The 27,785-nt window shown below is 38.5% G+C and overlaps 1 protein-coding gene across 2 annotated transcripts in view; it reads left to right on the top strand.

The window, feature by feature from the left end:
* Positions 1-27,785, top strand: part of myo6b (myosin VIb) — a 43,074-nt gene that overhangs the window by 7,559 nt on the left and 7,730 nt on the right. The window contains exons 9-31 of one of the 2 annotated variants that reach the window (XM_026152506.2): positions 24-188; positions 810-890; positions 2,655-2,835; positions 4,938-5,082; positions 6,311-6,468; positions 6,608-6,699; positions 7,219-7,291; positions 8,611-8,738; positions 9,421-9,516; positions 10,961-11,131; positions 12,283-12,321; positions 12,490-12,583; positions 13,402-13,532; positions 13,769-13,846; positions 13,960-14,089; positions 16,712-16,802; positions 17,484-17,634; positions 18,914-19,122; positions 19,688-19,766; positions 23,278-23,438; positions 23,567-23,617; positions 25,934-26,037; positions 27,106-27,240. In XM_026152506.2, the coding sequence (XP_026008291.2) occupies positions 24-188; positions 810-890; positions 2,655-2,835; positions 4,938-5,082; positions 6,311-6,468; positions 6,608-6,699; positions 7,219-7,291; positions 8,611-8,738; positions 9,421-9,516; positions 10,961-11,131; positions 12,283-12,321; positions 12,490-12,583; positions 13,402-13,532; positions 13,769-13,846; positions 13,960-14,089; positions 16,712-16,802; positions 17,484-17,634; positions 18,914-19,122; positions 19,688-19,766; positions 23,278-23,438; positions 23,567-23,617; positions 25,934-26,037; positions 27,106-27,240 (2,743 nt within the window). The remainder of the gene's footprint in view (positions 1-23; positions 189-809; positions 891-2,654; positions 2,836-4,937; positions 5,083-6,310; positions 6,469-6,607; positions 6,700-7,218; positions 7,292-8,610; positions 8,739-9,420; positions 9,517-10,960; positions 11,132-12,282; positions 12,322-12,489; positions 12,584-13,401; positions 13,533-13,768; positions 13,847-13,959; positions 14,090-16,711; positions 16,803-17,483; positions 17,635-18,913; positions 19,123-19,687; positions 19,767-23,277; positions 23,439-23,566; positions 23,618-25,933; positions 26,038-27,105; positions 27,241-27,785) is intronic. The other variant, XM_026152508.2, reaches the window with a different exon arrangement.

The raw sequence follows: 27,785 nt of genomic DNA, 5'->3' as shown, positions 1-27,785 counted from the left end.
GATTTTTTCCCTTGTGCTACCAGAATGCAGTTGTGGGTGGATTCGTCTCACATTACTTGTTGGAGAAGTCAAGGATTTGCATGCAAAGTAATGAAGAGAGGAACTACCACATCTTCTACAGACTTTGTGCGGGAGCATCTGAAGACCTAAAGAAGAAATTACACCTTGACTCTCCAGATAGTTTCAGGGTCAGTGGGTGCAGAGGTTTTTATTAATTTGCCAACTGCCAACTGAAAGAAGTTTTTTTATTATTATTAATTAGCTATATTGACACTACAAACATCTTTTTGGTATTTTTCTATTGGTTAGCATTTCTGTGGAGGCCCACTAGATGTCACATGAGTTTTTTTTTTAGCAATGTCTTAAATCCAAGACATCCTCCCAAGTGTGATCAAAAGCCCTTCAGTAACATAATAGTTCACAATTGAATTTTGGCTCTTTAGGATGCAATTATCAGCTCAGTAGGGGAGAGAGAGAGTATTAAAGTGTTTACCATGGCTTTTACTTTCCTCTAAATACTCTACAAAACAATGGTTAACAGAACAACAAGCATTTCAAGCTGTTCCCTCAGATGTTTATCATCGTATCAAGTCCCTGAGGCGACACCCACATCAACAGAGGCAATTACTTCATGCAATCCACTACTAGTCAGCTGTGGAGCAATATTTGGAGACAGCAGAGTAGATTTTTTCAGTGATGAAAATCAATATAAACATCCTCAGTAGATTTGCCACCATGAATAAATTGAATTTATTAAAATACTAAACATATTAAAATGTTTCTAAGTGTTTTTTTTTTCTCTGTTGCAGTACCTGAACCGAGGATGCACCAGATATTTTGCCAGTAAGGACTCCGACAAACAAATCATGCAGAATCGTAAGAGTCCTGAGGTAATGTCGTGTCCTGACTTAATCCTTCTGGCCCAAATTATGAAATAATAATTAAACGTTGGGTATTAATCTGAATTCTGTTTTAACACTTAAATTACCTTTGTAAGAAGAAACAAAGAACACTTTAGAGTTCTTTCTTATGCAGAATGAAAAATAGATATTTTTACGTTCCCAACAGTGAGGAAAGTTCAAAACAAATCCCAGATTGTAGCTAAGAAAGTATATTGCCAAACTGAGTTGATAGGCAGGAACTGGTTGATACCAATATTTTATGCCAAGATATGTGAATTTAGCAAATTATAAATAACACAAAAAAATAATGCATTGTTCAGAAGACGTCTAATTAATATGGAACGATTAGAAGTTGGTCCCTTAGGGACTAATTATTATGTTCATTTTACTTCTTGTTTTTTTTATAAATATCTTCTACGAAAATTTCATTCAAAATGAAAGAGTCATGAAGAAAAGCTTAATGAGAACATGTATGCTTTGGTTTTAAATGATAGTTACTTGATGTTAGCAAACTATGTTCTTGCAACAGCCTACTAGTAACAAATTATTTAAATTTATGATTTAAAATAGGTTCTTTGCACCTTATATGTAGTCGCAACATTAGTTCATCCCTTGGGTTTGAACTAATGTTGAATGATTTTAATGCTTGAATGATTCATAAGTCAAACTAGCACTAAATGTCATAGGTGTGTTTGTTTATATGCTTGCAGATGTTTTTTTCTCACTAAATTTTTACTTATTTAATGATGAAAGGCAAGTGAGCTCTGTGGATGTAAGGAAAAGTGTGCATCACTAGTAAATGTGTGCTGCTAATTAAATAATTGTGTATTTGTTTGTTCCCACCACATTTTTGTTATATATAGGACAATAAGGTGATGTTTCTTTCTGTGTGTTACTTTCTGTGCTTCCTGCTCTTTTCCTATGAGTTTCCTAAACTGAAGACTGACACTCTCTGGTTTTACATGCTGCTGTTTGTAGTTCAAACAGGAAACATGAGCGCTTGCTTCCTCTTCTTTGCGTGTGCATGCCTGGTTTGGATTTGCTTTGGTGCAGATGGTGTTTAAATAGAAATATAAAAAGAATCAACTTCTGCCAGTTATACAGTGCAGTGGAGCATAATTAGAGTATTTGTTTTACCCAAAGAAGTACAATTAAGATTTAATTTTGAATGTTCTCATTTTTTGAAAATTAACCTTAATAAAACATGAAAAATTAAAGGATTCAGTTCCCATCACTCAACCTGTGCTTCTTATATTAAAGTATAATCAGGACTCAATATTTAGGCATAACTCTACACGCCTTGTTATAGTAACTATTACTATATAATTAATCTCCAATTTAGTTTCCTGATGATTTCTAATAGGTTCTATTTCATTGATTAGATTATTTCACTGTATTCCTGGCCTTTCTGCTTTATTCAGCTGTTACGACAGCTGAGCAGCCCTAGTTTTAAGGATTTCCTGCTTGCTGTGTGCTGCTGGTGAAGGTTCTTTTAACCTGCTGTTGTAAAATGTTTTCGTTTGTTCAGTTTTACCTCATACGTGTGGCTTTTCTATTTAGTGGGTGCTGTTGGGTCCAGTTCAGTTCTAAATCAGATTTACTCATTATACAACATCAAGTTAATGAATTTTCTAGAACATAGATACCATTTACAAATTATTATATCATGATGCTTGAGTAAATCTTGATTTGAGCTGACTTTTTAAACACTTCCTGTCACTTTGTGGTTTCTAACTTTCGTGTCTTTTGCAGCACGTAAAGACGGGCGCACTAAAGGACCCTCTTCTGGATGACCACGGTGACTTTAACAGGATGTGTGAGGCCATGAAAAAGATTGGTCTGAACGACACAGAGAAGCTGGACCTGTTCAGGGTTGTCGCCGGTGTCCTGCATCTGGGCAACATTGATTTTGAGGAAACAGGCAGCTCTTCGGGTTAGATAAACATTATCTGTGCAATACCTTGCAAAACATTTAGAATAATATGAAGTCATTTTCAAGAACTTTGACTTTCTGTGTGGGGTAGGGATTTTCTTTTGCTGTAGCTTTTTTTTTTTTTTTTTAATGCTTATCTTCTCAGAAGCAGTTAGTCATTTCTGAGACCAGCATCGTCCATTTTTACCTTGCTTTTCTGTTTTCTCTACTTCACAGGATTTTTTTACATTTCAAAATATGCCATTAAACTCAATAAGCTGCCCATAGTAATGAGCAAAACAAATCAATATCTATTTACTTTTTTATTGAATCTTAGCACATGGAATCCAATATGGAGTTTTAAGAAAAGTGTCACCACAGATAAATCTGGAGTTGTGATGAAAAAGAGCATCTGTTACCCGAGTAAACATGAGCTCTTGTTCCATTTATTTTTCTTCCTCGTTCTTTCTCATTCTGTGTCTATAATCAAAATCTCTGTGAGTGTACTTTCAAACTCCTCTGGGTGCCCAGTTTCTCTCTCACTTCAGTACAGTTCTTGCTCACACAAACACCTTGTTAGAACACTTATTCATGCTTGGTGCTGCTATAAATCAAATTCCCCAAAAAGTTAGGACACTGTAAAATATAAATGAGAACAGAATGATTTGCTAATTTATTGCTATTTACTGTATCATTAAAACATGAATTTGATAGAAGCAACAAATATCAGAAAAGTTGGTATAGCTCCATGTTTACCACTGTGTAGCATCCCCTCTTCTTTTAGCAACAGTCTGTAAATGTCTGAAAACAGAGGAGCAATATTGCTGAGATAGGAATGATGTTGGTTGTCTGATATTGGGTACTAGCTGTTTAACAGAGTTTTCACTGTTATTTCTTCCATTTAATGATGCATCAAATGTTTTTAGTTGGTGAAAGGTCTAGACTACAGGTGGGTCAGTTCAGCATCCAGACTCTTCTACTATGAAGCCTTGCTGATGTAATAGAATTGCTATGTGGTTTCGCATTGTCTTGCTGAAATATGCAAGGCCTCTGAAAAACATGTCTTGATGGGAGCATATGTTGCTCTAAAACTTTATATACCTTTCAGCATTGATGGTATCTTGCCAGGTTTGCAGACTGCTAATTCCATCAAAGATGCAGGCTTTAAAACTTGATAACAAGCTGGATAATCCTCGTCCACTTGAAGATGCGGAGTCTGTATTTTCCAAAAAGAATTTCACATTTCAATTCGTCTGAGCACAGAACAGTTTTCCACTTTGCCTCAGTTCATTGTACATGAGTTTTGACGCAGAGAAAATGGCAGCGTCTCTGGATCGTGTTCAAATATGCCTTCTTCTTTGCATGATAGAGCTTTAACCTGCACTTTCAGTGAACTGTATTTACAGACAGTTAATTATGGTGTTCCTGAGCCTGTGATTTCCACAACAGAATCCTGTTTTTTTTTTTTTAATACAGTGCTGCAAGAAGGCTCAAAGATCATAGGCATCCAATGTTGACTTTCAGCCTTGTCTCTTACACACAGAGCTTTCTCCAGATTCTCGGAATCTTTTCATGATACAGATAATGAGATATTTAAAGTCTTTGAAATTTTATGTGTGGGAAAAGTATTCCAAAAATGTGCCATAATTTGTAGGCAGTTTTTTCATGTATTGATGAACCTCTAACTTTTTTTCCCTTTTTAGAAAGCTGTCTTTTTAAACCCTTTTGTTATCTTGTCCCAACTTTTTTGAGATGTTTTGCTGGCATCGATATCAAAATGAGCAAATATTTTTCTTAAAATGCTAGATTTTCTCAATTCAAACATTTGTTATGTTCCATTGTCAGTAAAATAAGGTCTTATGAGATTTGCTTGTAAGATGCATTTTGTTTTTACTTACACTTTGAACAGCATCACAATTTTGTAAAATTAGATTTTACTTACACCTTTCTTATAGTATGATTTGGTTGAGTTTGGTTGCCAAAAGAAAACTCAGAAAAATGAGTCTTACTATTCCAGTTAGCAGATTATAACGACGTAGAGAAAAAGAGTCTTGCACATACAGAACGACAATTTGCTATAAAAAGTCCTTTTTAATGCTTATGTGTGTTGCTATTTGTCTTAGGTGGCTGTGTCCTGAAGAATCAGTCCAACGACTCTCTTCAGTACTGTGCTGATTTGTTGGGCCTGGATCAGGATGACCTACGCGTCAGCCTCACAACAAGGGTGATGCTCACTACAGCAGGGGGCGCCAAAGGAACAGTTATCAAGTAAGAGGAACGGCACAGTTTTGATCGTCTTTTTTTGAGTGGTTTTGTTTAGAGACAAAGTTCATTTTATTAGGAAGCCACAGTCGTTTCAAACAGTCTGAAGTCACTGAACTGACTGAAGAAATATACTACAGATAAAATATCTGTAGTCAGGGAAAAATTCAAATAAGACCCGGGCAGTGGTAAGATGGGCTTTGCTCTACTTATCCTGACAGTGAACAAAATCGAATTAATATAACTAAGTCAGTTGCAGCCTTGTCTATTTGAGTACACCAGTCGCACAAATATATATTAATACTTTTTGTATAGTAGTATTTTAACTAGTCAAGCTTTGTTATTGTGATTTTTTTTTTTTGGGTTAAATAGAGCATGTTCAGACTAGAATATGGCATTGGCAGTGCTCTTGTGTCATTTTTGTGATGATGTGGTGTTGGAGTGATGGGGCCAGGTTTGCTAAATTAATATTTCAGGAGGGCCAGATGCTGGCCTGGCCTGGAAGTATTTTCTCCACATAAATAATGCAGCCTGTATCTGAGGAGGCAGGGAGGGGAGCATGGCTGCAGTACAGTACAAGCCCGGGTGTCAAGGGAGCAGGTGGAGATAAGAGGGGGGGTTTGGTTTTGTCATTAAGCCTCAGACAAATCCACCCTGGCCCTGTAAGGCTGAGGATAACAGAGGGGGCGTTGAATGCATTGGGGTGTGCATGAAACACTGCAACAGATAAAAACACCTGTCACTGAGATAAACTGTAAAGATCTCATGTGTTTTCCCTGCAGTCTATTACTGCTGTTACTGTTTGTAATGGATAAGGGCTTTTTGGATTGGGTTGGGTGTGTTGAATATCAAAAGAAAATAGAGGTAAAGATATGGCAAGAGCGAAACCTTTTTATTTGAAATTCATCTGCTTTCCAGCTGGGACTGCCGAGTTGAACTCTTAGCCACTGTGGAGCTGCACTTTGTCATCAGTCCCCTCTTTAAATATTTAAAAATAAAGTTTAAGTTCAAGGTTCAGATTTTAATTTGAATATCTTGTCTTTGGCACAGAATTCCACATTTTTAAGAATAACCTGGAACAAAAGGTGGAAAGATACTGGGTAGCAAAAAGTGTCACATCGACGCAACAAAACTTTTGGTTTAATTATAAAAAGTAAAAGAGGGAGGTTTAATAAGACACAGGCATGTCCCAGTTTTGGACTGTGTCAATGCCCCACTTTGTGTCTCTCTCCAGGGTGCCTCTAAAGGTGGAGCAAGCAAACAATGCCCGCGATGCCCTGGCCAAGGCTGTGTACAGCCGCCTCTTCGATCACGTGGTCAAGCGAGTGAACCAGTGCTTCCCCTTCGAGACCTCCTCCAACTTTATTGGAGTGTTGGACATTGCTGGGTTTGGTAATAATATACAGAAAAAGATCTAAATTTACTGTATGATTTCTTTTTTCTACTGGCTTTAACATTTCATCCACTAACATAAAAACATTTCATTTTCTTAAATAATTGAAATGTGTGTTTTCTGTTTATTTCTTCTTAGAGTATTTTGAGCATAACAGCTTTGAGCAGTTCTGTATCAATTACTGCAATGAGAAACTGCAACAGTTCTTCAACGAACGTATTCTCAAGGAGGTGGGTGAGCCCTGGGTGAATTGAGTTGATTTTGGGGCAGTTTACTTCTTTATCCTGGGAAACCTGCCACATCATGTCACTGAAAAGCCAAACTTACTGACTCTTTCATGAGGCAGGTGGAAGTTGTTGGCATGCTAAGCTTTTCTTTTGTTTCTTTCTCTGTTTTCTCACTTTTATCTTCACCCCCATCTCTCTCATATTCATTAGAATACTAATTTCTCAAGGGACACGATAACGCATGTTTCTCTCCTGTGATCTCTTAACGTTATTCTCTTCCAAGGTCTCCAATTAGTGTGCCACAATTCTGGCTTTAGCCTCTTTCTCGTTATCTGAATCACATATTGTTGGTTTGATGTTTCTATTTGGTTTTTGGTTTTTGTTTCTTTTTTGGAGATGGATATTGTTATGGATATTGGATATTGTAAGGCCACTCAGAATAATCTGAATTAACTTTTACAAACTTTTAGAGTAAGTCTTGTTTTCAGTGTTGATTTTTGATATTTGATCATGTTTTTACAGGAGCAAGAGCTCTATCAAAAGGAAGGGCTGGGTGTGAATGAGGTGCATTATGTTGACAACCAGGACTGCATAGGTGAGTCTGTGCCAGCTTCTTTGCTTTGACCACATCTCCTCCTGAAGCTGATAAAATGGCTGATTTCAGTTTTTTCCAAATGACCAAACGGGAACTTTGTCCTGTGATGAAGCATTTGTAAAAGCACCACCCAAAATGTGCTAATATCTTTTGGAAGAATGGTGTTTAATCCCTCCAGAGACTTTATGTTGCTTTGCTTTTTTTCTTTAATTTGTTACCTGGTATCTGTCCATACCTTGGATGGTTCTTGTAAGTGAAAACAGGTCGATAGACTGACACTCTGGGGCATCATAACCATGAAGTGTCGCCTTTGAGAGCTTGCACTGCAAAATAGCAAATGTACAGAGATTGTTGTGACTCTCTGTAGAGCTCACACACCACAAATGTACCGAGGTTAGTTCAAGTGTAACATCAGCTCACCCACATGACATTAATTTGGGCCATTCCTCTAGGCTTCGCGTCACAGCAGTGAAAATACACCTGTCAGGGGGACAAAAATACCGACTTCTCATTATCCTCGGAGCTGGCACATCCCTGTGTCTGAAGGGAGCAAGCGCGATGAGTATTTGTGGGTTTCACGGCCCTATTGTGCTATGAGAATACAGCGAAATGATACCCCCCCACCACCACCTTGTTGTCGTTGCCTATGTCCTCGAATGAATCCTCGAATTAATGGGATGAAGTAGTCAGTGTATCAAGGTGAAGCAGTTTGATTTGTATTTCAAAGGCTGTGATTATTCAGGTGTGAGGTTAACTGACAGCCATGAATAACATTTATGACTTGCAAATGACCGTTTGGGTTGGCCATTAATTCACTCATCAATCTTCAGGATTTATGCACAGGTGCTTGTTCATGCAAATTTTTTTTTTTCGGAGGTCCTTGGCCATTAGATTATTTTCCAAGCGCAGGATGTCAGATGAATAATTCAGTTATTTGGCTAAATGAGCATCCTGACGAACATTTTGTGCTCTGAATATTCATATTCCAGATATGATAAGCAGTGGAAATTTCCAATAAATCTATATCGAGGAACAGATTGTTTTGTGATTTCTTTCCAACTTGTTTCATTATTGCTTTTGTGATTTCCACATTATTCTACGTGAATGCTCTTTGTTGTTTCTAAAAATGTTTTTAAATATTTCAAATTTTAAGGATGAATGGATATCACTTGCTTTGAGATGTTAACATAAATTATTTTTCAGATTTAGTCAGCTAATATTTAGAACAATAGGAATGAAAGGATTGTTATTCACAAAAATTCTGTCTGGACTTAATGTCACAATGCTGTGGCTGATGGACAAATATTTGACGTTTCCAGATCTAGTGGAAGCAAAGCTGACGGGAATCCTGGACATTTTGGATGAAGAGAACCGTCTCCCACAAGCCAGTGACCAACACTTTGCACAGGCTGTTCACAGCAAGCATAAAGACCACTTCAGACTCACGGTCAGACTTCATCCTTATCCTTTCTCTCTTTGTTATTCACTTTTCCCTTCTTTTTTTGCTTTTTCTCCTTTGTTCTCCTATTATTCATTCTTTGTTAGACTAAAGACAGGACTGTCATTGTAATCATTTTTACTCTTCCTGTTTGTTACAACACTTATGTGAATGACGCACAATCTTACTCCCTCCATCTGTCGCTGCCTTTGCTGCTATTGTTTGTCACTTCGCCTGTATTTCTGCATGCATGAAATCTTTTTAAATATGTTGCCTTGACACTAGTTCAGGCTTAAGATAAGAGGAGGCTGCTTGCAGCCACACTACATTAGGGAGAGTTGCTACTCAGACATATAGATATAGATATTAATAGAGAGAAGAATTTAATCCAAGAGCTAAACTCTGCTATGCAGTGTACATAGGCTCTTAATGATGTTCATTTACTAAGCTAATGCCCTGTAAACTCTGTAAAAAACTTGACTTGCAAAGACATTTCACATTTAAAGTGAAATCATCTGATCCAGGTTACACCTGTTAAATAGCTAATGATGAAGATAAAGAAGCCCTGAGCACTCAGTCGTCATGTGGACAAACAAAAGTCTGCTGTAGACACGATGATGGATGGGTTTAATATGAAATCAATATATGTGTTTTAGCATGATATGATTTACTTTGATCGTCTCTGTCTTAGGTTCCCAGAAAGTCAAAGCTGACCATTCACAGGACTCTCCGGGATGATGAAGGCTTCATCATCAGACACTTTGCTGGAGCAGTCTGCTATGAAACAGTAATCCTTAACACTCATTATCACGTATGGCTATTGGGACTGAGTTGTACTGACAAGATCCAATATGAAAATATGTTTCACCTCTATTTTTACACAAAGTTCATAAGTATTTTTTTGGTATTTTGCCCCCAGTACACCACCACAGTGGAAAGCACTTCTATGGCCAGAGGAGCCCTGTTCCCTTGTTATTCCACGGCAAAATGTGAAGATAAAAGTTCTGGAGACAATTCCAAGTATTGAACTTTTGTTCCGTTAGCTGCTCGGTGGAACTAAGGTCTAGAATCAAGACACATCTATTCATGAATGTCATGAATGGAAAGACAGGGGCTTAGAACAAGGAGCAAACCACTAGTTACAACCAGGAACAGGAAAGCTAGATTAGACTTTCCCAGAAAACACCTAAAAAGCCTGCACAGTTTTGTAAAAACTCTCTGGACAGATGAGACCAAGATGAACTTGTAATAATGGTAAAAGAAACATATGGATAAGCAATGAAGGGGTTAATGATATGAAGCATAGCACATTATTTTTCATACTTGTTGGAGCCAATGTTATGGCATGGGCATTAAACCCTGTCAGTGGAACCAGGTTACTACTGTTTATCAATGATGTGACTGTTGATAGAAGAATCTCTCTGCTCAGATTCAGCCAAATGCTATAAAACAGATCAGCCAGAGCTTCACAATCCAAATGGATAATGATCCAAATCATTGCAAAAGCAACCTGATAGTTTCTCAAGGTAAAGAAATTGGATATTCTTCAGTAACCAAGTCAGTCGCTTGACCCCAAACCAACATGCACAAACAAGAAGCAGCTGAAGGAGGCTGCAGTAAAGAGCAACGTCCTGTCTGAACAACTGAAGGGAGGAAACACAGTATTTGGTGATGTTCATGGGTTCTATACCTAAAGGATTTAAAACATTCATTATATTAATATACTATTTGGGCCTTTGAATAAAAATGACCTCAACAGTTTATTCAATGCTTTTGTTACACCCCTTAAATAAAGCTGAACGTCTGCTCTTTCATCACACCCTTACTGTTTGATTTAAAGCCCACTGTGGTGGTGTAGAGAGGCAAAACTACAAATACTGTGTCATTGTCCATAATTGTTAGAAACCTGACTATAATGTCTCTTAGAAAGTTGCCAATCAACAGGCATTGAAGCAAAATAGATGACATATTAAGCACGCGGCTTGTTATTTTTTATTTATTTTTGTTATTGAGTTATTGGTTTTTTCACAATTATAAATTTTTTAATGCATATGATAGATAGTTAAAAACATTATTATCACAGTGAATTAAAAACACACGTGTTGTCCTGGTACAACATGTTCCATACGTTTTACTGACTGACACATCCTGCATTGGGTTTGACCTCTATTAATATGTATAAAGGTCTTTCGTGATTGTACATGTATGGATTTGTCTGTGTGCACTCTCAGATTCGGTTTGTGGAGAAGAATAATGATGCCCTCCACATGTCCTTGGAAAGCTTAGTTTGTGAATCAAAAGACAAATTTGTTCGAGAGCTGTTTGAGAACTCCAACACCTCCAAGGACTCCAAACAGAAGGCGGGGAAGCTCAGCTTCATCAGCGTTGGGAATAAGTTCAAGGTCAGAGTGACGGTTAAAGGTAGTTTCTTGACTGTTAGAAAAAGTCCTTGAACATAAACATATCATAACTACACGTGAACAAAACCCCTTAACTTTACCAAAAAATTTAAATATTGCACTTTTTCATACCAAACACTAAGACGCTATAATATTTCATATTATTGTATCACATGTCGTCCAAATTAAAGATGAAATGCTTTAATTTTGACTTTTGTGCATCCTGGAATTTTTCCACTGTTTCATTATGTAGGTTTACATTTTTAATTTTATTTTCTTGATTTAAGAAATTTGTTGTTTTAGACTTTAAAAGTAAAAACACAATTATCACTATCCTTATTAGGTTTCAGATTTGTGATTTAAAAAAAGTAAACCAACTCTAACATCCAGACCTTTCCTGTGACTTTTCTCCTTTCCACTCTCCTTCTCATCCCTGTTTCCCTTCCTTTATTCAAGGTCCCCCTCTTAGATATCCTCCAGTCTTCCAATTCTTTCCTCTGAGAAATTCTTCCTTGGTGGATAAAGCTGGATAAAGTCAGCTTGAGGTATACTAGAGAGGAGTTAGAAAGCAGGGCTAGTGGAAAGAAATAAAAGAGAGAAGAGATGAGACACTCGGGGTTTCACACAAAAGCGAAAGTACACAACTTTCAAGTGCATTTCTTACGTATCACAGAGACCAAAGTAATACAAGGCTGCTCATGACTTATCTCCCAGCTCCATGTGTTGGGCTGTCTTTTTCGATGAATAAAAAGTGTTTGTGCACCATTTCAAACCTTTACATCATCGCACCATCTTTTCAAAGTCTCTGAGTTTCTGTATTACTAACGTAGCTTCTTTGTCATCATCACTTATTCACCAGATGTGGACTCAAGCACAAGGACTGTGTGCATCTTACACACTATTTTACAAAGAGATAAACAGCTAGATTGTGTTATGGGGAGAGAAAATTAGAAAGATAAATATCCTTTGTTGTAATGATCAGTCTCTTTGCATAAAAGAGATGCACGATATTTACTGTGCTTTGGGTCTTGCTTGACTATATATAACTGCTCCCCACCCTGTACGTATTCTCCAGCATGTGTGTCTTGGCGACCTTCACCACAAATACCCAAAATAAAAAATAAGCATTTCCTTTTGTCTGTTTTAACACACAGACCCAACTGAATCTGCTGCTGGAGAAGCTTCGTAGCACTGTAAGTAAAATTTACATCTCTGTTTCGCCGTCTATTTTCTATCCTTTTTCTCAGAGTCTAAAAACATTATTACAGCCTTTGTGTTTACTGTGCACACAAAATGGATGTTATAAAATGCATTTTGTGTATGTTTGACCAATATTTCCTAATTAGTCTTTGTTTTAACAGGGTTCAAGTTTCATCCGCTGTGTAAAACCCAATCTGAAGATGGTCAACCACCAGTTTGAAGGAGCTCTTATTCTCTCCCAGCTGCAATGCTCAGGTAAAACCAAAACAGTGTTTTGATTAAATAGTTATAATTTATAATCTTTAAGAGAATTAAAATACTTCCAGTTTAGCTCCACTGTTAATGGAAGAGTTTCAACAAGTTAGTCTGACTTGCTCTTTGAAGCACTTCAGATGGTTTCAAGGTGGAAGTGGGATTATGTCAGTGATTGGCTCTGAGCCTTTTTTTATTTGCGGTGGTAATGGGCACAATAACACTTGAAGTCAAGTGGGAGTCTACATGTATTGTGATATTTGCAGATGATATTGTGAAATGTTTAATTCTTCTTGGAGACGAGAAGAATGAACGTCACTAGAAGAAAGACAGATGAGAGGGAGACAGGTGGAATGGTGAAGATAGACGTAAGAAAGGTGGTGTTGTAGTTGTAGTTTAAATATCTGGGATGTTAGTACTCAAGAGAGGGGAAGAAGAGAGTGCAGGAAGGGCGGATTGGATGACAGAAGGACAGCAGCAAGAGTGAAAGGTTTTCTGGATGGTAGTGAGATGTGCTATGGTGTTTGGAGATGGTACTAAAGAAAAGGCAGGAGACCTAGCTGGAAGTGCCCAAGTTACAGACTCAAGATGGTTTGGACATGTACAGAGGAGGGATAGAAAAAATATTTGGGTAAAGGGTGCTGGTGTTTTCAATAATTAATGTCAATATAATCCTGCAACAGCCTTTATGAATGAGAACACATTAAAGTAGATTGTGCTATTGTGCCCCTCTTGGATAGGCATGGAGGTTTTCTCACATACATGCATGGATGATGTGTTTTTCTGATTACTTTCTCTCTTTGTGTGTTTCTCATGATTAGGAATGGTGTCGGTGTTGGACCTGATGCAGGGGGGCTTCCCCTCCAGGGCTCCTTTCCATGAGCTTTACAACATGTATAAGCAGTATATGCCGGATAAGCTTACACGGCTGAATCCTCGGCTTTTCTGCAAGGTGGGCTTAAGTTGAATAGTTTTCTGTTTCACTGAAGAAATCCAGCGTCTACAGTCGAGTTTAAACAACAAGCTAATCTGTTTAAAGTAAACCCTAATTAGTTGTGTAATTTGCATTGCAAAAAAAAGCCACACTGACCCACTTGGGAAATGATTAACAAATATAAACAGTTTAGTAGCCTGAAACCCTGCACTTATACGATATTGTTGAGTGATTGAATGTTGTTCTTCTATTAGGCTTTGTTCAAAGCTCTAGGATTGAATGATAAGGACTTCAAGTTTGGACTGACAAGGGTGTTCTTCCGCCCCGGAAAGGTAAAATATTAATGTTGTAGATCATTACATACGAATCTGTTAGCCATAATATCTTCATTAATACTAAATTTGACTGAATTATAACTTGACATTTGGCTGTGTGTGTGCGCCAGTTTGCCGAGTTCGACCAGATCATGAAGTCTGATCCAGACCACCTCGCAGAGCTGCTGAAGAAAGTCAACAAGTGGCTGGTGTGCAGCCTCTGGAAGAAGGTCCAGTGGTGCTGCTTGTCTGTCATCAAACGTAGGTTCATTTCGTGAAGAACTTAAAATAAGTAGCCAACCAGCTTTAGATATGCAAGCAATAATATTTGTAATGTAGTCAAATAATTTCAGTTTTCTTTGTGTTATGTCATTCCTCTGTTTTCGCTGTGGTTTATTTGAAATCATTTACCATCTTTTAAGGAGAATGAACAAACATGAAATTACTGTCGAACATTAGCAGCCTCTTTGTAGCTTAAATAGAGTCCCTTTTTGCTGCCGTACACTTCGTCACCTGGGTTTGTGCTTTTACACTGATTTTTCTTTCAGAACATCAAATGAAGCAGCCTCCAGCAAGATTGAATAGTATTCTAAAAGCAGTTCCTTGTACCATTACAGTCAGTGCCAAGCTATTGATTTCCACAATTTAACAAAGTGCAGGCTGGCTTCTGTGTGTATGTGCAAAAGCATAAAATGAAATTACATTGCAGCTATAACAGAACGCTGCCTCTGCTTGACCGCATACTCTGTGGATAAGTGGCCTGAGTAAATTTATACCCCTGGTCCTGGACATTATTTCCTTCCTGTGATTTCAGTGCTTCATCTTATTATCGCTGCTTTGTTTGTGTTGGTGAGCAGGTGAAAGAAAGCCTTTTATAGTGTACTGCTGCTGGTTAATAATAGCTATTATAGTAGTTTGTGCTACGGTGGCTCTGAGAGGCCAAACGGACTGCAACTTCAGAAAACACTTGCAAAAAGAAAAATGCTGCAAAAAGAAAAACGCTGCAAAATTACACAAAACACAACGGAAATGTTTCTGGGGAGACAATAACCTGACGGACCAGTTGCACAAACCAAAACATGTATGTATGGCTGTATCCCAATTCAGGGTCTGCAGCCTTAAAGTACGCAGCCTTAACGGTCCTCAAGGGCCGCGTACTCAAAGACCGCTGAGACCGGAACTGCGAGGCTTGTAGGCTTGTGAAATGGGATGCTCTAGCCTCCGTCGAACTGCCCAGGTTGCCTAGCAACCATGATACTAACAGCTGGAAACGTTTCATACAGCTTTGTTCATTTCTTTCTACATGAGCTTTGTGTGATTTGATAAGTATCTGAGGCTGAGACCACAGGACAGTAAAACATGATTTTTGGGCTTCATTTCTGTGCTGAACAGTCATTTTAAGATTAGCTAGTAAATAACAATTAGCTGGTGTTGTTCATGAGACTAAAGTCATCTCACTTTGGTAATGTAAATATAATATGGCCACTATTATAGTTATTATATTAATCATTATTAGTTATTACAGCAGTGAGTTTGAACTCCGTGTCAAATACTGAGCTTCAGTAAAGATTCAAGTTGCAGTTATTTATATTTCCTATCACCCTAAATCTTCACTCAAAGACAAGTATCTTTGACAGTGTATCTATAGATGTATTATATATAAGAGACAAATATTGTTCGTTTAATTTGTTGGCATTATTACATTTGGCTCAATGCTTACATATATGTGTAAAAAGAAAATGTACGAGCTGTGATAACTGTTTCTGATAAAATGAAGAGTAGACTGATATATGAAATATTCCTTTATTGGGTGAGAAAATCAGACCATGTCATAACTGCTTTAAGTCATACAGAATAGATATCAGAGCCTTAAACAGGCTGACTTCTGCTAAATGGGTCAAACTGGCCAGAAAGTATACAAACACATAACATCCTTATAGAATATGATGTAACACTATAGATCAACTTACCTCAGAATATATAAAGCATATAAACAATTACAGCAATATGATGCAACAAACACAGCAGTGCTACTAATCCAAAATACTCAAAGCTTCATAGAACTGAATCAAACATTTGTTTTTAGCTCCATTCTGCTGCTGATACATACTTTAGGTTTCTGAACATTAAACTTGTTGCTGCCTTTCGTAGTGTGTAACTTGAAGGCCCTGAGTACTTTCTCCCACACTGAAAACACTGGGATGATAACATTATTTGAACATTACCTAATAAGACTGATTCAGGACAGACAATTAGTTATGTTAAACTTTTCCAGCAGTCCTTCACAAACAGGGAACAGTCTGTCTATTCTCTCCATCTGTCAGCTGCTGCTGGCTCTTCCTCCTCCTCTTCCTCACACACTGCTGAGATTGTCCTGGTGGATCATCAGGGGTGCAAAGCCTCACAGATGATGTGCAGCAGTGGGTCCCTCAGTCTGTCCTCACTCTGGACAATTGCAGTTGTCACACATGGAAATCAAATGTGTGCAGGATTCAAGCACAAGTGTAACTTATAAATACATGTTCATACTTTTATTGCACAACCAGAGAGAGAGAGTGCAGGACAGACAGACAGGTGGCAGTCTCAGGTGTATACACTGCTACAAAACAGCACAAGAGAAGGAGGATTTAGTGTTTATGTTATTACAAGTGCTCACTCTCAAGGTTTTCTGGTGTTTATCTTTTAAAGTATTGTTTTTACTACTGCATTTCATATTTTATTTGATTCTTCAAAACCTTGTCCTTGCATAACCTATTACTAGAGCAGGATTGTTATGCCACCAAGTACAAAGATGTATAAAAATTATATAGGATTTAAGGTATGCAGTCATTGAAAGTAGGTTTGATTCTATGCTTTGTGAAAAAGTATTTTCTTTCTTTTTAGTTAAGAACAAGATGAGTTACAGAGCTGTGGCCTGCATCAAGATGCAAAAGACTGTCCGCATGTGGTTGTCTAAGAAGAAGCATAAGCCACGGTGAGTCTCCTCCTGTTCCTGGGACCCAGAACTTATACAAGCCCACAAACACATGCAGCATCATTTCTGCTTTTCTGTGCCATTTGCTGTCTTTTTTTCACTTGGCACTCTCAGTTTTCTTTTTCTTGAAACTGGTTCACACTTGGTAGGTTTTGATGGCTTTCCTGTATCAAGCATGTACAAGTTTAAATCAATCTAAAAAGTCATCAGTGGACTGTGGAGAAATGGAGTGTCACTATATGGGAAGTGTCTCACTGTACATGCGTTTTCAGATAGTTCCTTGCAATGAGATTTTGATTGAGAGTGGGTGAGTGGCAGTTTGTGCACAGGAAACGTTTATGCTGGCATTCACACATTTATATCATCAGTTCCACAAAAGAACTGAGAATTGAGTTCATGTTTGATATGCAAATAAAATGAATCCAAAGATGAGGAAACATTCATTGATCTTTTAATTCCTTTCAAGTGCTAAAATGCAAAGGCATCACTTTCTTTTCACATAAATGAGGGATGTAATAAAAGAGAGAATGCAATGAAAACTAAAATGCATTTTCCTCAGTTGGACTAAATGAGGTCTTTAACAGGGTTATTTTATTAGCGGTCATTAGAATAAAACTCTTATGCTTTCATTTCTTAGTAATATACTCATTTGTAAGTCTGCATTTTTATCACGGCCCACAGAATCGATGGTATGGTGAAGGTTCGAAATCTGAAGAAACACATGGAAAGGTTCAATGAGGTGGTGAATGGGCTGAAGGAGGGAAAACAGGAGATGGCCAAGCAAGTTCAGGAGCTGGCTGCCGCCATAGATGCTCTGTTAGCGAAGATAAAGGTGAGGACTTTTAATTTTTGGTTCAAAGCATAATACACTCTGAGTTTTCTCTGTATGTACTGTATGTGGGATATTTTGTTCTTTTGAACTATGTATTTTAAGGGAAGATTTTTCAGATCAGATAGATTGTTTGAAGCCTTACTGCCTCATATTTATTGTATATTGCTACCTGCATGCAGACTTTTAGCTCTGTGGCACTGACAGTCTTCTTTTAGACAAAGACCTCATCCTGGAGTTATACACTATAGTCTGTCTTGCAGTGGCCATTCTCATTTTATCCTCCAGAATCAATATTTTCACTCACCTGAGGATAAAAAGAAGAGCTTGTAGAGCAAGATTCTTCTTCTCTCCAATAATTTAATTTAGCGGGGTTGTTTTTCTAAATGATTGGACTTGGCTATTGAAATCCCAGCCCTCCCTGTGCAATAAACACCCACCTTATTGGACCCTCTAGGTACAGCAAATCATCCAGATATCTGGGCACTGTATTCTCCAGTAGTTTTGATTTTCTCTTTGGTAGTGGCCTGTATCTAATTAACAAGTTAGAGAGCTCATAGGTTCCTTGAAGTATCCTGACTCACACTAAAGAACCATTGACTCCTAGCTCTTTCTCCCCCCTCTATCCAAATAAGCCACTCCGCCCTCCTAATGTTGATTTGTTAGCCTATTAACACCCCTGCTATTGACACTTACGGTGTTCTAAGTATGTAGAAGTTGTTTATGGCACGACATCTCGTTGTGAATAATGCATGAGATGCCAGTGCCTGTCAATCAGACCATTGTACAATAGGGACAAGACCTTGTCATCTTCCCTCCCTGTGATGCTGTTAGTGGCTCATTCTTATGAATGTGCACAATATGGTGACCTCTTCTCCCCCTGCTGATTGTCTGACAAGTGCGTGGAGAAGTGAGCATTGTGGCTGTGGCACTCAAGTGACACGTACACACAATGTCAGTCAGTGTCTAACTTGTAGCCACATGGGATGGTTGTGCTATGGAATCAGAAAAGTGTGGCAAGTTTGGGCATTTGTGACTCTTCTTTATGATTCAAATTCAAATCAGCACAGGGCATATTTTCATTCTAGCACACTCATGCTAGCCTGCTAACATCCTATCGGCATTTGATCAGTTTTTAATACTGATAAATACATTGTGAGAGCCATGTTTGAACTCCACTCAGACCTGAGGCCCAAAATCTGATGGTTGAACAGCAGAATAAAGACATGTATTTCTACTTTATCCTTTCCAATCATCCTTTGCTGTTTTGTTGAACAACTAGACCACACTGATGACCAGGAAGGAGATTGACACGGAGTATCAAGGACTGGTGAAACGTTCAGAGCAGCTGCTTGCTTCCATGCAAAAGAAGAAGCAGGAGGAAGAAGAGAGCGAGAGGCTGAAATGCATCGAGGACGAGATGGAGAAAGAGAGAAAGAGCAGGGAGCAGGAAGAGCAGCGACGCAAACAGGAGGAAGAAGAGAGACGACTGTAAGTGCTAAGTGCAAAATTACTAGTATATGTGTTTGTGTATAATGTACAGTGATTCTCCTAGTATTGCCTTGGGAGAAACAAACTTTTATCCCCTACTCCACACCAAGAAACCAGAAGAAGAAAAACTAACAGTCTAATTTAAGTCCACTCATTTCATACAGAGTGGAGTACAAAGAAGAACAGTTGGGTAAAGTGCAGACAATGTTTCAATTGGCCAAAAAAAGCATAAGTGCAATAAAAGCTGCAGGGAAGCTAGTCCTGCACAGAACTCTAACAGCTCTCCTGAGAAGCACAGATAAAACGCTGCAAGGTTAGATGTAAAATAAATATGTTCAACTCCACTCAATCGTTTAGCAACCAAAATGTGATTATTAAACACAGTTTTAGTGTAAAACAACTGTGACTCAAAAGACAATAAAAGACAAAAGTGGGGTCTGTGCTTCACTGATGTGGCACACTGGCCTCTAGAGCAATCAGCCTGGGGAGGAAACATTTTTTGACACTTTCAGAAATGTTGTTTTTAGTAAATATTCTGATTTTCCTTTTTGTCTCAACATTTTAGGAAAGCAGAGATGGAGCTGAAAAGAAAGCAAGATGAGGAGGACAGAAAAAAGAGAGAGGAAGAGGACAAGGCCATGCAGGTTTGGAAAATTTCCCCATTGAATACTTCTGTGCTCTTCTGTTGAAAAGTAAAAACGTAAAAATTGGAAAACTAACAACTACTAACTTCTTCAAAATTCTACTTTAACTCCACTGAATGAATTTAATGAAAACCTTGCAGTTTTATTTAAGCTTCTTATAAATGACCTGCACTCCACTGCAGTGGCAGACAATTTCAGTCCTTGGATTAAAATAAAAAATAGTGCTTTACTGGTTGCACTCATAGAATCGTGTGAAAAGACAATTTTCACAGTCCTATGAAAAATTAAGTCCTGCCTGTGATTCAGTTGCTTGTGTAATAATTTGAAGTAACCCTTTTCAGTATGTTTTTGTCAGTCTCTCACATCGCCGTAGAGGAATTTTGGCCCACTCATCTATACAGCATTGCTTCAGTTCATTGAAGTTTACAGGCATTCATTTTTGCACAAATCACTTAATGTCCCGCCATGGCATTTCAATCAGATTGAGCTCTGGGCCATTGCAACACTTTGATTCTTTTCTTTTTCATTTTGTTGTAAATTTGCAGCTGTGCTTAGAATTATATCCCTGGTGTATGATCTAGTTTGGGCCATGCTTTAGCTGTAAGGTAGATGGTTTCAGATTTTACCCTAGAATACTTTGAAATAGAAAGGACTTCATGATCAACTCAATGACTGCAAGGTGTGGATATGAAAGAAGCTCTAAGGCTACGTTCACACTGCAGGCGAAAGCGCATCAAATCCGATTTTTTTGACCCTATGCGACCCATATCCGATCATTGTATGACAGTGTGAACGGCACAAATCCGATATTTTCAAATCCGATCTGGGTCACTTTCCTATGTGGTACTGAATCCGATACATATCTGATGTTTTAGAAAGCGACTGCTGTTTGAATGGTCATGTCGCATTAAATCCGTCTTTTACGTCACTGAAACAAGACAGATGCCGATTATCAGCGCCAGAGAAGACATCATGAACGCTTTCTGGCCATTTAGTGTAGATGTCAGTGAAACTGTTAGGAAGACAACGTTGGAGAAACGTGAACATTTTATTTGTACTGTATAATCTGCAGATTCTGACAGAAATCTGCAGCTATCCTTTGAAGCACCGCTCCTCTCTAAAACAGCAATAAGGATCATTATTAGGCCATATGTAAATAACAAAATAACCTTATAACTTTAAGTAAAATTGGGAAACGTAAAGTCCGAAACAAGTCTTCATTTTAAGGGCCATCAGTCAAACAATACTGTTTGGTCTGGGTCTGAACAGAGCGCATTGTGTGTGACGTCTTCTTTTGCACATGCGGGCCGCTTTGAGGGTTCACACTAGAGCGCGTTTGCTGTCACATTTTATTTGTAGTGTGAACAAGCAGACAAAAAAGTCGGATTTGATCAAAAAATCGAAATTGAGCATTAAGACCTGCAGTGTGTACGTAGCCTAATTGTCTCCTCTCCACCAATGTGCTTGAGAGTTGGTATGAGGTATTTATGCTGATATGCTATGTCTGGGTTTTTGTGCCAAATATGGAGCTGTTCATTATGTGCAAACATAAGATTATTTGTCTCAAACTTAATTATTCCAAAATAAAATTTGGTGGGAGGTCCACTCCTGGAAGGTTTGTGCTGTTGTGTTAACACACACCTGAATGCTCCAGACAAAGACAAAGCAAAATGCTAAAATCGCTGCTTTCATAGAAGTGCTCACAATTCCTAATGATCAGTTAATGAGATGCATTTGATTAGTATCACATGGCTGCTACTTATGCTCTTAATTCCTATAGAAGCTGTAATGGTTACTTAGTTTTTCACTGAGTGAAAACTTCTTTTTCACACAACTGTGTAATAAACAGAGCAATATATCGGCTTCACCTTAAAAGCCTATTTTTAATATTTGATTTCGAGCAAAGGTGTTAAAATTGACAAATTACACACCTAAAGCGGTGTACCTCCAAATAATGTAGCTCCAAAGCCATTGAAATGGCTCTAATGTTTCCCCTTGCTGGCAAATGCTGCCTACAGCTGTAACATTTATTTGCTGTTTGGTGTCCTACAGCAACAGCTGGGTCATGACATTGGTTGGACTCCCAGTGGATTACCCACAGGGTCTTGACTGATGACTCCACTTCTGCCTGGTTTCTGTTAACTAAACTAGTTAATCCCACCTTGTTCTGTCCAGTGTTTTATTATCATGCCCCTTAATCTCATCTCCACTTTGCCACCTTTTCCAGCTCTATGTGTTTGCTGATTTTTGTTTCAGTACTGTTTATCCGTTCTCTCCTCTGACCTTGATGCTACACCATTTTTTTTCTTTTTCAGTTCTATTTTTATATCTCACCTTTCCTTACTTTTCATGTCTAAAGCCGCCCTGACCCATCCTCCCATTTTTATTCACCCCAGTCCAGTTGGACATCTGTATGCACTTTTTTCCCTAGAAGTGAGACCAGGCTGTCATAAGCCACATGTCCAAGAACACTGTTTGGAAAACTGGTTTGATCCACAGCTCAGACTTCAACAGTAAACTTTCCATGGGTGTCTGCTGTGACTTTCATAGAATTTGGCTTTATGTTCTCTGCTATTTTCAGCCATGACAAAGCTTACCCTAGCACAATATCCTTCACTTCAATTCTGCAGAGCTTATTTTCTTGAAGGAACACCGCTCAGACAAAAACTTCCCATGTGGTGTTCCTGTAGTTCGCTGTTGTATAATGAATATTTTTCAACACAAATAACTTTGGTAATTTCTGCAGCCATTTCCTTTTCCTTTTTCTGTCTTTCTTTTTTTTTAACTTGGTGTTTCTTGTGAAATGAATGAGGGTGTCAGTCAGTGCCTCATTTTACAAACAATACATTCAATTTGGTATATTCAGGAAACATTGTCAAAATCCCGAGGACAGTGCCAAAGAGTATGTATTGTTTCGGGTGTTCTCCAGTCGAGTTTCAGCCCTCGTGCTTCACTCTGGTCATGTAACACAGCTGCCACCCTACAATATGAATAATGCAGTATATTCTCACCTGGAGAGGTATTCATATTTAAAGCTCCTCAGAGAAAAGTATGCAATGAGGACTTCATTAGAGGCTTTCTATAATAAGACACAGGAGAAGAATGCACACTATGCAGCCTATATACATGAACATTTATTGATTTGTTGATTTATGTTACAGCTTTCTCTTAGCTAGTTAAAATGAAAAAATGAACACATAAAAACCTGGACTTTGAATTTGGGTCAAGTCTATAAAAATCTCCCAACTTTTGAATGTTTCTCAGTTGTTTGCTTTGTTCTGTCTAGACAAATAACCACTAAATCTTTATTAGCAGCCCAAAAGGGGGATAAATAAGTCTAATCAGGCTTGGGCACATTGGGCAAACACATCTCTGTGCTGTCTGGTATATAATAGTATTATAATATAATTAGTATTATAGTATTTTGACTGGAGCTAGGTTTATCGACACATTAGGCAGATGAATTAAGTACTGTGTTACGATACTTTTGTGTTTATGTGTCCGTTTACAGGCCGAGCTTGAAATCCAATTGGCTCAGGAACGTGAGGAGCAGGCCCAACGTGCTGCCGTACTCGAGCAGGAGAGAAGAGACAGGGAGTTAGCCATGAGAATCGCTCAGAATGAGGCCGAGCTCATAACTGATGAAAGCCAGATGGATGCAGCTCTGCGCAGGTAATGTATATGTAAAGCACAGTGCCCACATTTGCATACAGATGTATTCTGTACACAGTAAATAAGCACTATTGACGTCAGTTTGCTTGTGTAACTGCCTTTTCTCCTGTTGCTGTGTTTTCTCCCAGTGATGAGTTTTTTTCAGATCTTCCTATCTCTTCATCCTCAGCCAGAGCCATGTAAGATATCAGCGCAGCTTTCCGTAACTGCCAGTGTCCAAGTGTACCTAACACCAGCAGTAGTGATTCACTCACTAACTCCCTTACTCGCTTAATTGCTGTCGTAGTCCTGAATCGCTAAGTCGCTTAAAATATCTGCAAGATTATAGCAATGATGCAAAAACAACACACAAATCTGTAATCCTTATTCTGAAAAAAACGCTCCAGTCTAATTTTTTGATGATCTGCATGATTGCTTTTTCTTTTACAAAAGCAAATTTTAACACGAATCAGAAGATAATTCATTATATGTAATCATAATTACCCATAAATTAATATGGCACACTAAATCATCAGTGTCAGATGAGCGCAGTATCGGATCTTTTTGTTTCTGCAGGGGTTAAACCATGACTGCAGCCTTCATAGTGCTGGTGTACCACACAGACTGAACATACTGTCCTCAGCGATGGGTTCGGATTTGCATGCATACAGTAGTTTATAATTTTGTGGCAGTATGACTTACTCCACTGTCGCTCTGTATTCTAACTGGTGGTGTCAGCGGCTCTTAACAAACAAAGTTTTCAATGGTAAAAAAAATTGGACTGTATTAATTCTCTAGTTTTGAGAGTGTTTTCAGTTAGAGAAGTTTAACCAAAATATGATATATCCTTCCCAAAATGTTTAATACTAATATAAAATGTTTAGTACTCAAACAAGCTGTATTCAAAATCACGCTCTCATTCACTTTTCACTCTTTCTATATGAGGACACTTAGTATCTTTGTGTAGCTATGCAGGAAACTGCATTTTGAGGTTATTTGCGGGAACAACTGCACATCCCATGTAAAAAAGGGAAGTGAAAAACAGATCCATTTACATAAACTGCTGAAAGTTTAACAGTTCTATCTCTGCTCTCCTTATACCTCTAAACCTTGTCCTAAATAAAGCTCGGGTGTTTCAGATACAATATGCATCACTGTATTTCTGCAGCTACATTGTGTTTAATGTTAGGAGAAAGCATTCAATAGCCTATGCACGCTTTTACCTGTAGTTTTCAGTGAGCACAAATTACATTGGATCGAAAAGCTTCTTATGTCAGCGCTGGCTCCAGAGCCCATGTTGTAGACTCTAAGTATTCCTGTAAGTCAGGTGACCTCTGGCAACCAACTAGAGGAAGAGAGACACATGTTTTGCATGTGCCTAGCACAGAGATTAGGCCGATTTTGTGCAGTAGAGGTAAGCACATTGGCTGGCATGGCCGACTTAGTAGCTAAAGAATATTGGAAAGATCACAGCCTCCTTCTGTCTTCCTTTTCCTGAATGGGGAATGGGATTCATTTCACATTTACGTTCTGCCAGAAGCAAAACCCCGGGCATCACATCCTTTCCACAGCTTTTTTTTCTCTCCGCAACAGAAGTAAAACCTTTTTTCCTCTGGTTTATCACCATTACACACTGGCACGCGCCTCAGCCAGCACTGGTCATCATCCCAAATCAGTTTAATCTTTGCAGTCTGTGTGAATCTTAAATGGTAATGGTAATTTAGTAAATGATTCATAGATCAGCAATCCTCTACCCAGAGACAGTAACAGTTGTGCCAACTGTAAATAGAGGAGACAAATCCTTTGTATTATTGAATTAGCTGCCTATACTCAGCAGGGAAGCTGGAGACATGAGATAAGAGCTCTGCAATAGTCTGTTAAGTAGCTAAAACACCATCAATTGCCATTAGTTGACTTAGTAGTTGTTTATTAAAGCAGTGCACAGTTACACTTTGTTTTTCATTCATCTCTCTTTTTTTTACATAAATTTAAATACACTCAAAGTTCCACAAGAAATATTTGGTACAAAAGCTCTTCCACAACGGAGTGGAATTCCGTGGAATTTAAAAACAGGCCACAGAGATGTGGACAAACTGTGCTCTTTAGCTCCCCTGCTGTCTGGCTCCTAATGTGAATTTTAACAGCTGAGACAATGAGGAAGGTTTATAAGAAGTGAAGTGATTGTTTCATTTTTTCACTAAGGTTGGTATCCTTAATAAATCTGCTGGTTGCAAATGTTCACCCATTCTTTCTGCAATTTAAACATTAGATCTTAGTAATTTTTATATATTTTTTAAAGTACATATGTAATTTTTTTTCATTATTTTCTGATTTATTGTTAAAAGTAGCTTTTTCTGTTTTGACACAGCCCTAAAATGTTAAACCTGAATCATATTTGAAAGTAACAACTCCCAATCCCTTGATAGTCCCACCTTGTCACACTTACCTGTCTTCACACTCACCTTCTTTTTCTTTTTTGCTCCCTCTCGCCCCCGCTCATCTGCTCCTTGCCATAGGGGTCCTCAGGTGCAGGCAACCAAAGCTGCTGCTGGTGTGAAAAAGTACGACCTTAGCAAGTGGAAGTATGCTGAGTTGCGAGATGTCATCAACACATCCTGTGGTGAGAAATCCTCAACCTACCCAGTTTCACCTCACTCAAAAAACAGTGTCTGCACATTGACTCGACCGTCAAATGCACATTTAGTTATTAAAGCCCTGATTGAAGGTCGCTTTTTTCAGTGGAGGCTTCATCACAAAATTATTTACAGTTTTCAGCCCCCACATTAAATAATTCTGCATCAGCTCATGTTTTGGCCATTCTGGTACACAAAACCATGGGGTACCATCTCTCTCTGCACACGCTTTTCATCTGCACTCTCAGTCATTCCTCGAGTTGCCAAAGTGGCTGTTAAAAAGCTAAAACTGCAGCTGTAGAGAGTGAGAACACAAGATGTCTTCCCTGCAACGTAAAAAAACCCAATGTGAGGATGTTCCCACAGCTGCTATGGCTCATCGACTTGTTTTTTACTGTTAGAGAGAGAGGAAATTATCATCATTATGGAGGATGGCTGACTTTTACGCTTTCTAGTCATTCCCAGCCAACCTTCTTCTCAGTCAGCATGAAAAGCAGATGCCTTTATGCCAACGTCTTTATAACTGTCACTGTATACAGTACTCTGATCAGTGTTAGGCACTCTGATATCCCCGATGGGATTCCAAGGACATCTGGCTAATTTGTGGAACCCATTTGCTTTGATGGGATCGGTGGTGTTACCAACAAAAAACTCTGCTTTAAAACTGACTGATTATAGCCCGATGCTCACTAAAGGCGCTGTCGGTTTTGAATGTTTTCTTCACTGAGATGGCATGCTGCACCCTAAAACACAGACATGCACACACAATGTTTTCTGGAAATAGCAGTTCAATTTTTCAGTCCTGGCATTATGAAACTGTTGGCAGCCAACTAGTTGCTGGATGTCTTTACTGGTTCTTAAACTATATAAAATGGTAATTTGCGACTTATCTGTTCCAGATTTGGATTTTATGTTGAAAAACAGAAGATAGATGTAGATTAAACCAGCCTGTGTTAAATAAAAATAGGTGCTCATTCTTCTCTCTTTCATTCTTCTGCCAATTTGTGATTGTTTTGATTTCATGCATGCTTACTGATGCTATGTTGTGGGGACAGACATTGATCTGCTGGCAGCCTGCAGAGAGGAGTTTCACCGTCGTCTGAAGGTCTATCATGCATGGAAATCCAAGAACAAGAAACAAAATGATGACGGGAGCGATCTGAGGGCTCCTAAATGTGTCACTGACTATGGTTAGTAAAGGATATTGTGTTCTGTTGCTTCATAATTCCACTAAGTGTGCTGTAGTGGTTTACACATTTGAGTAACAAGGTTCCCATTTTGTTCCCAAGAGGAGACACAAATCTGTTTGGAGTGCATCAAGAAGGACATCTAGCATAAAAATCTTCCAAATCAAATATGCAGATCTACCTGTTGTGGCGACCCCTCGACAATAAGGGAGCAGCTGAAAGTTGCTTTAAACATGAGCATAAATTTGCACCCTCCCATACGCTGTATATGAGTACTGTAATAAACAGTCACTAATGCAAATCTTACTGCAGGTTATTTTCTCCACCTCAGCCCTTCACTTTTATTGGCAGAGACCCGCCTGTGTGACCTGCACACAGATAACCTGCCTATGTTTTCCAACACTCAGTTAACAGATGAAATGCCAAGGCCTAAACATTCAGCCACCTTCTGTCCGACTCTGTCAAAAATGGGTGTTCTAATTAGCAAATAATTGCCAGCCATGTTGCTAGTATGACAGCTTGCTTTCCTTCTCAATTCAACCGAGCAT

Source organism: Astatotilapia calliptera, chromosome 19 (genome assembly GCF_964374335.1).
Source record: "Astatotilapia calliptera chromosome 19, fAstCal68.1, whole genome shotgun sequence".
Lineage (NCBI taxonomy): Eukaryota > Metazoa > Chordata > Actinopteri > Cichliformes > Cichlidae > Astatotilapia > Astatotilapia calliptera.
Note: the sequence above shows the minus strand (reverse complement) of the source record. Positions and strands in the feature narration are given on the sequence as shown.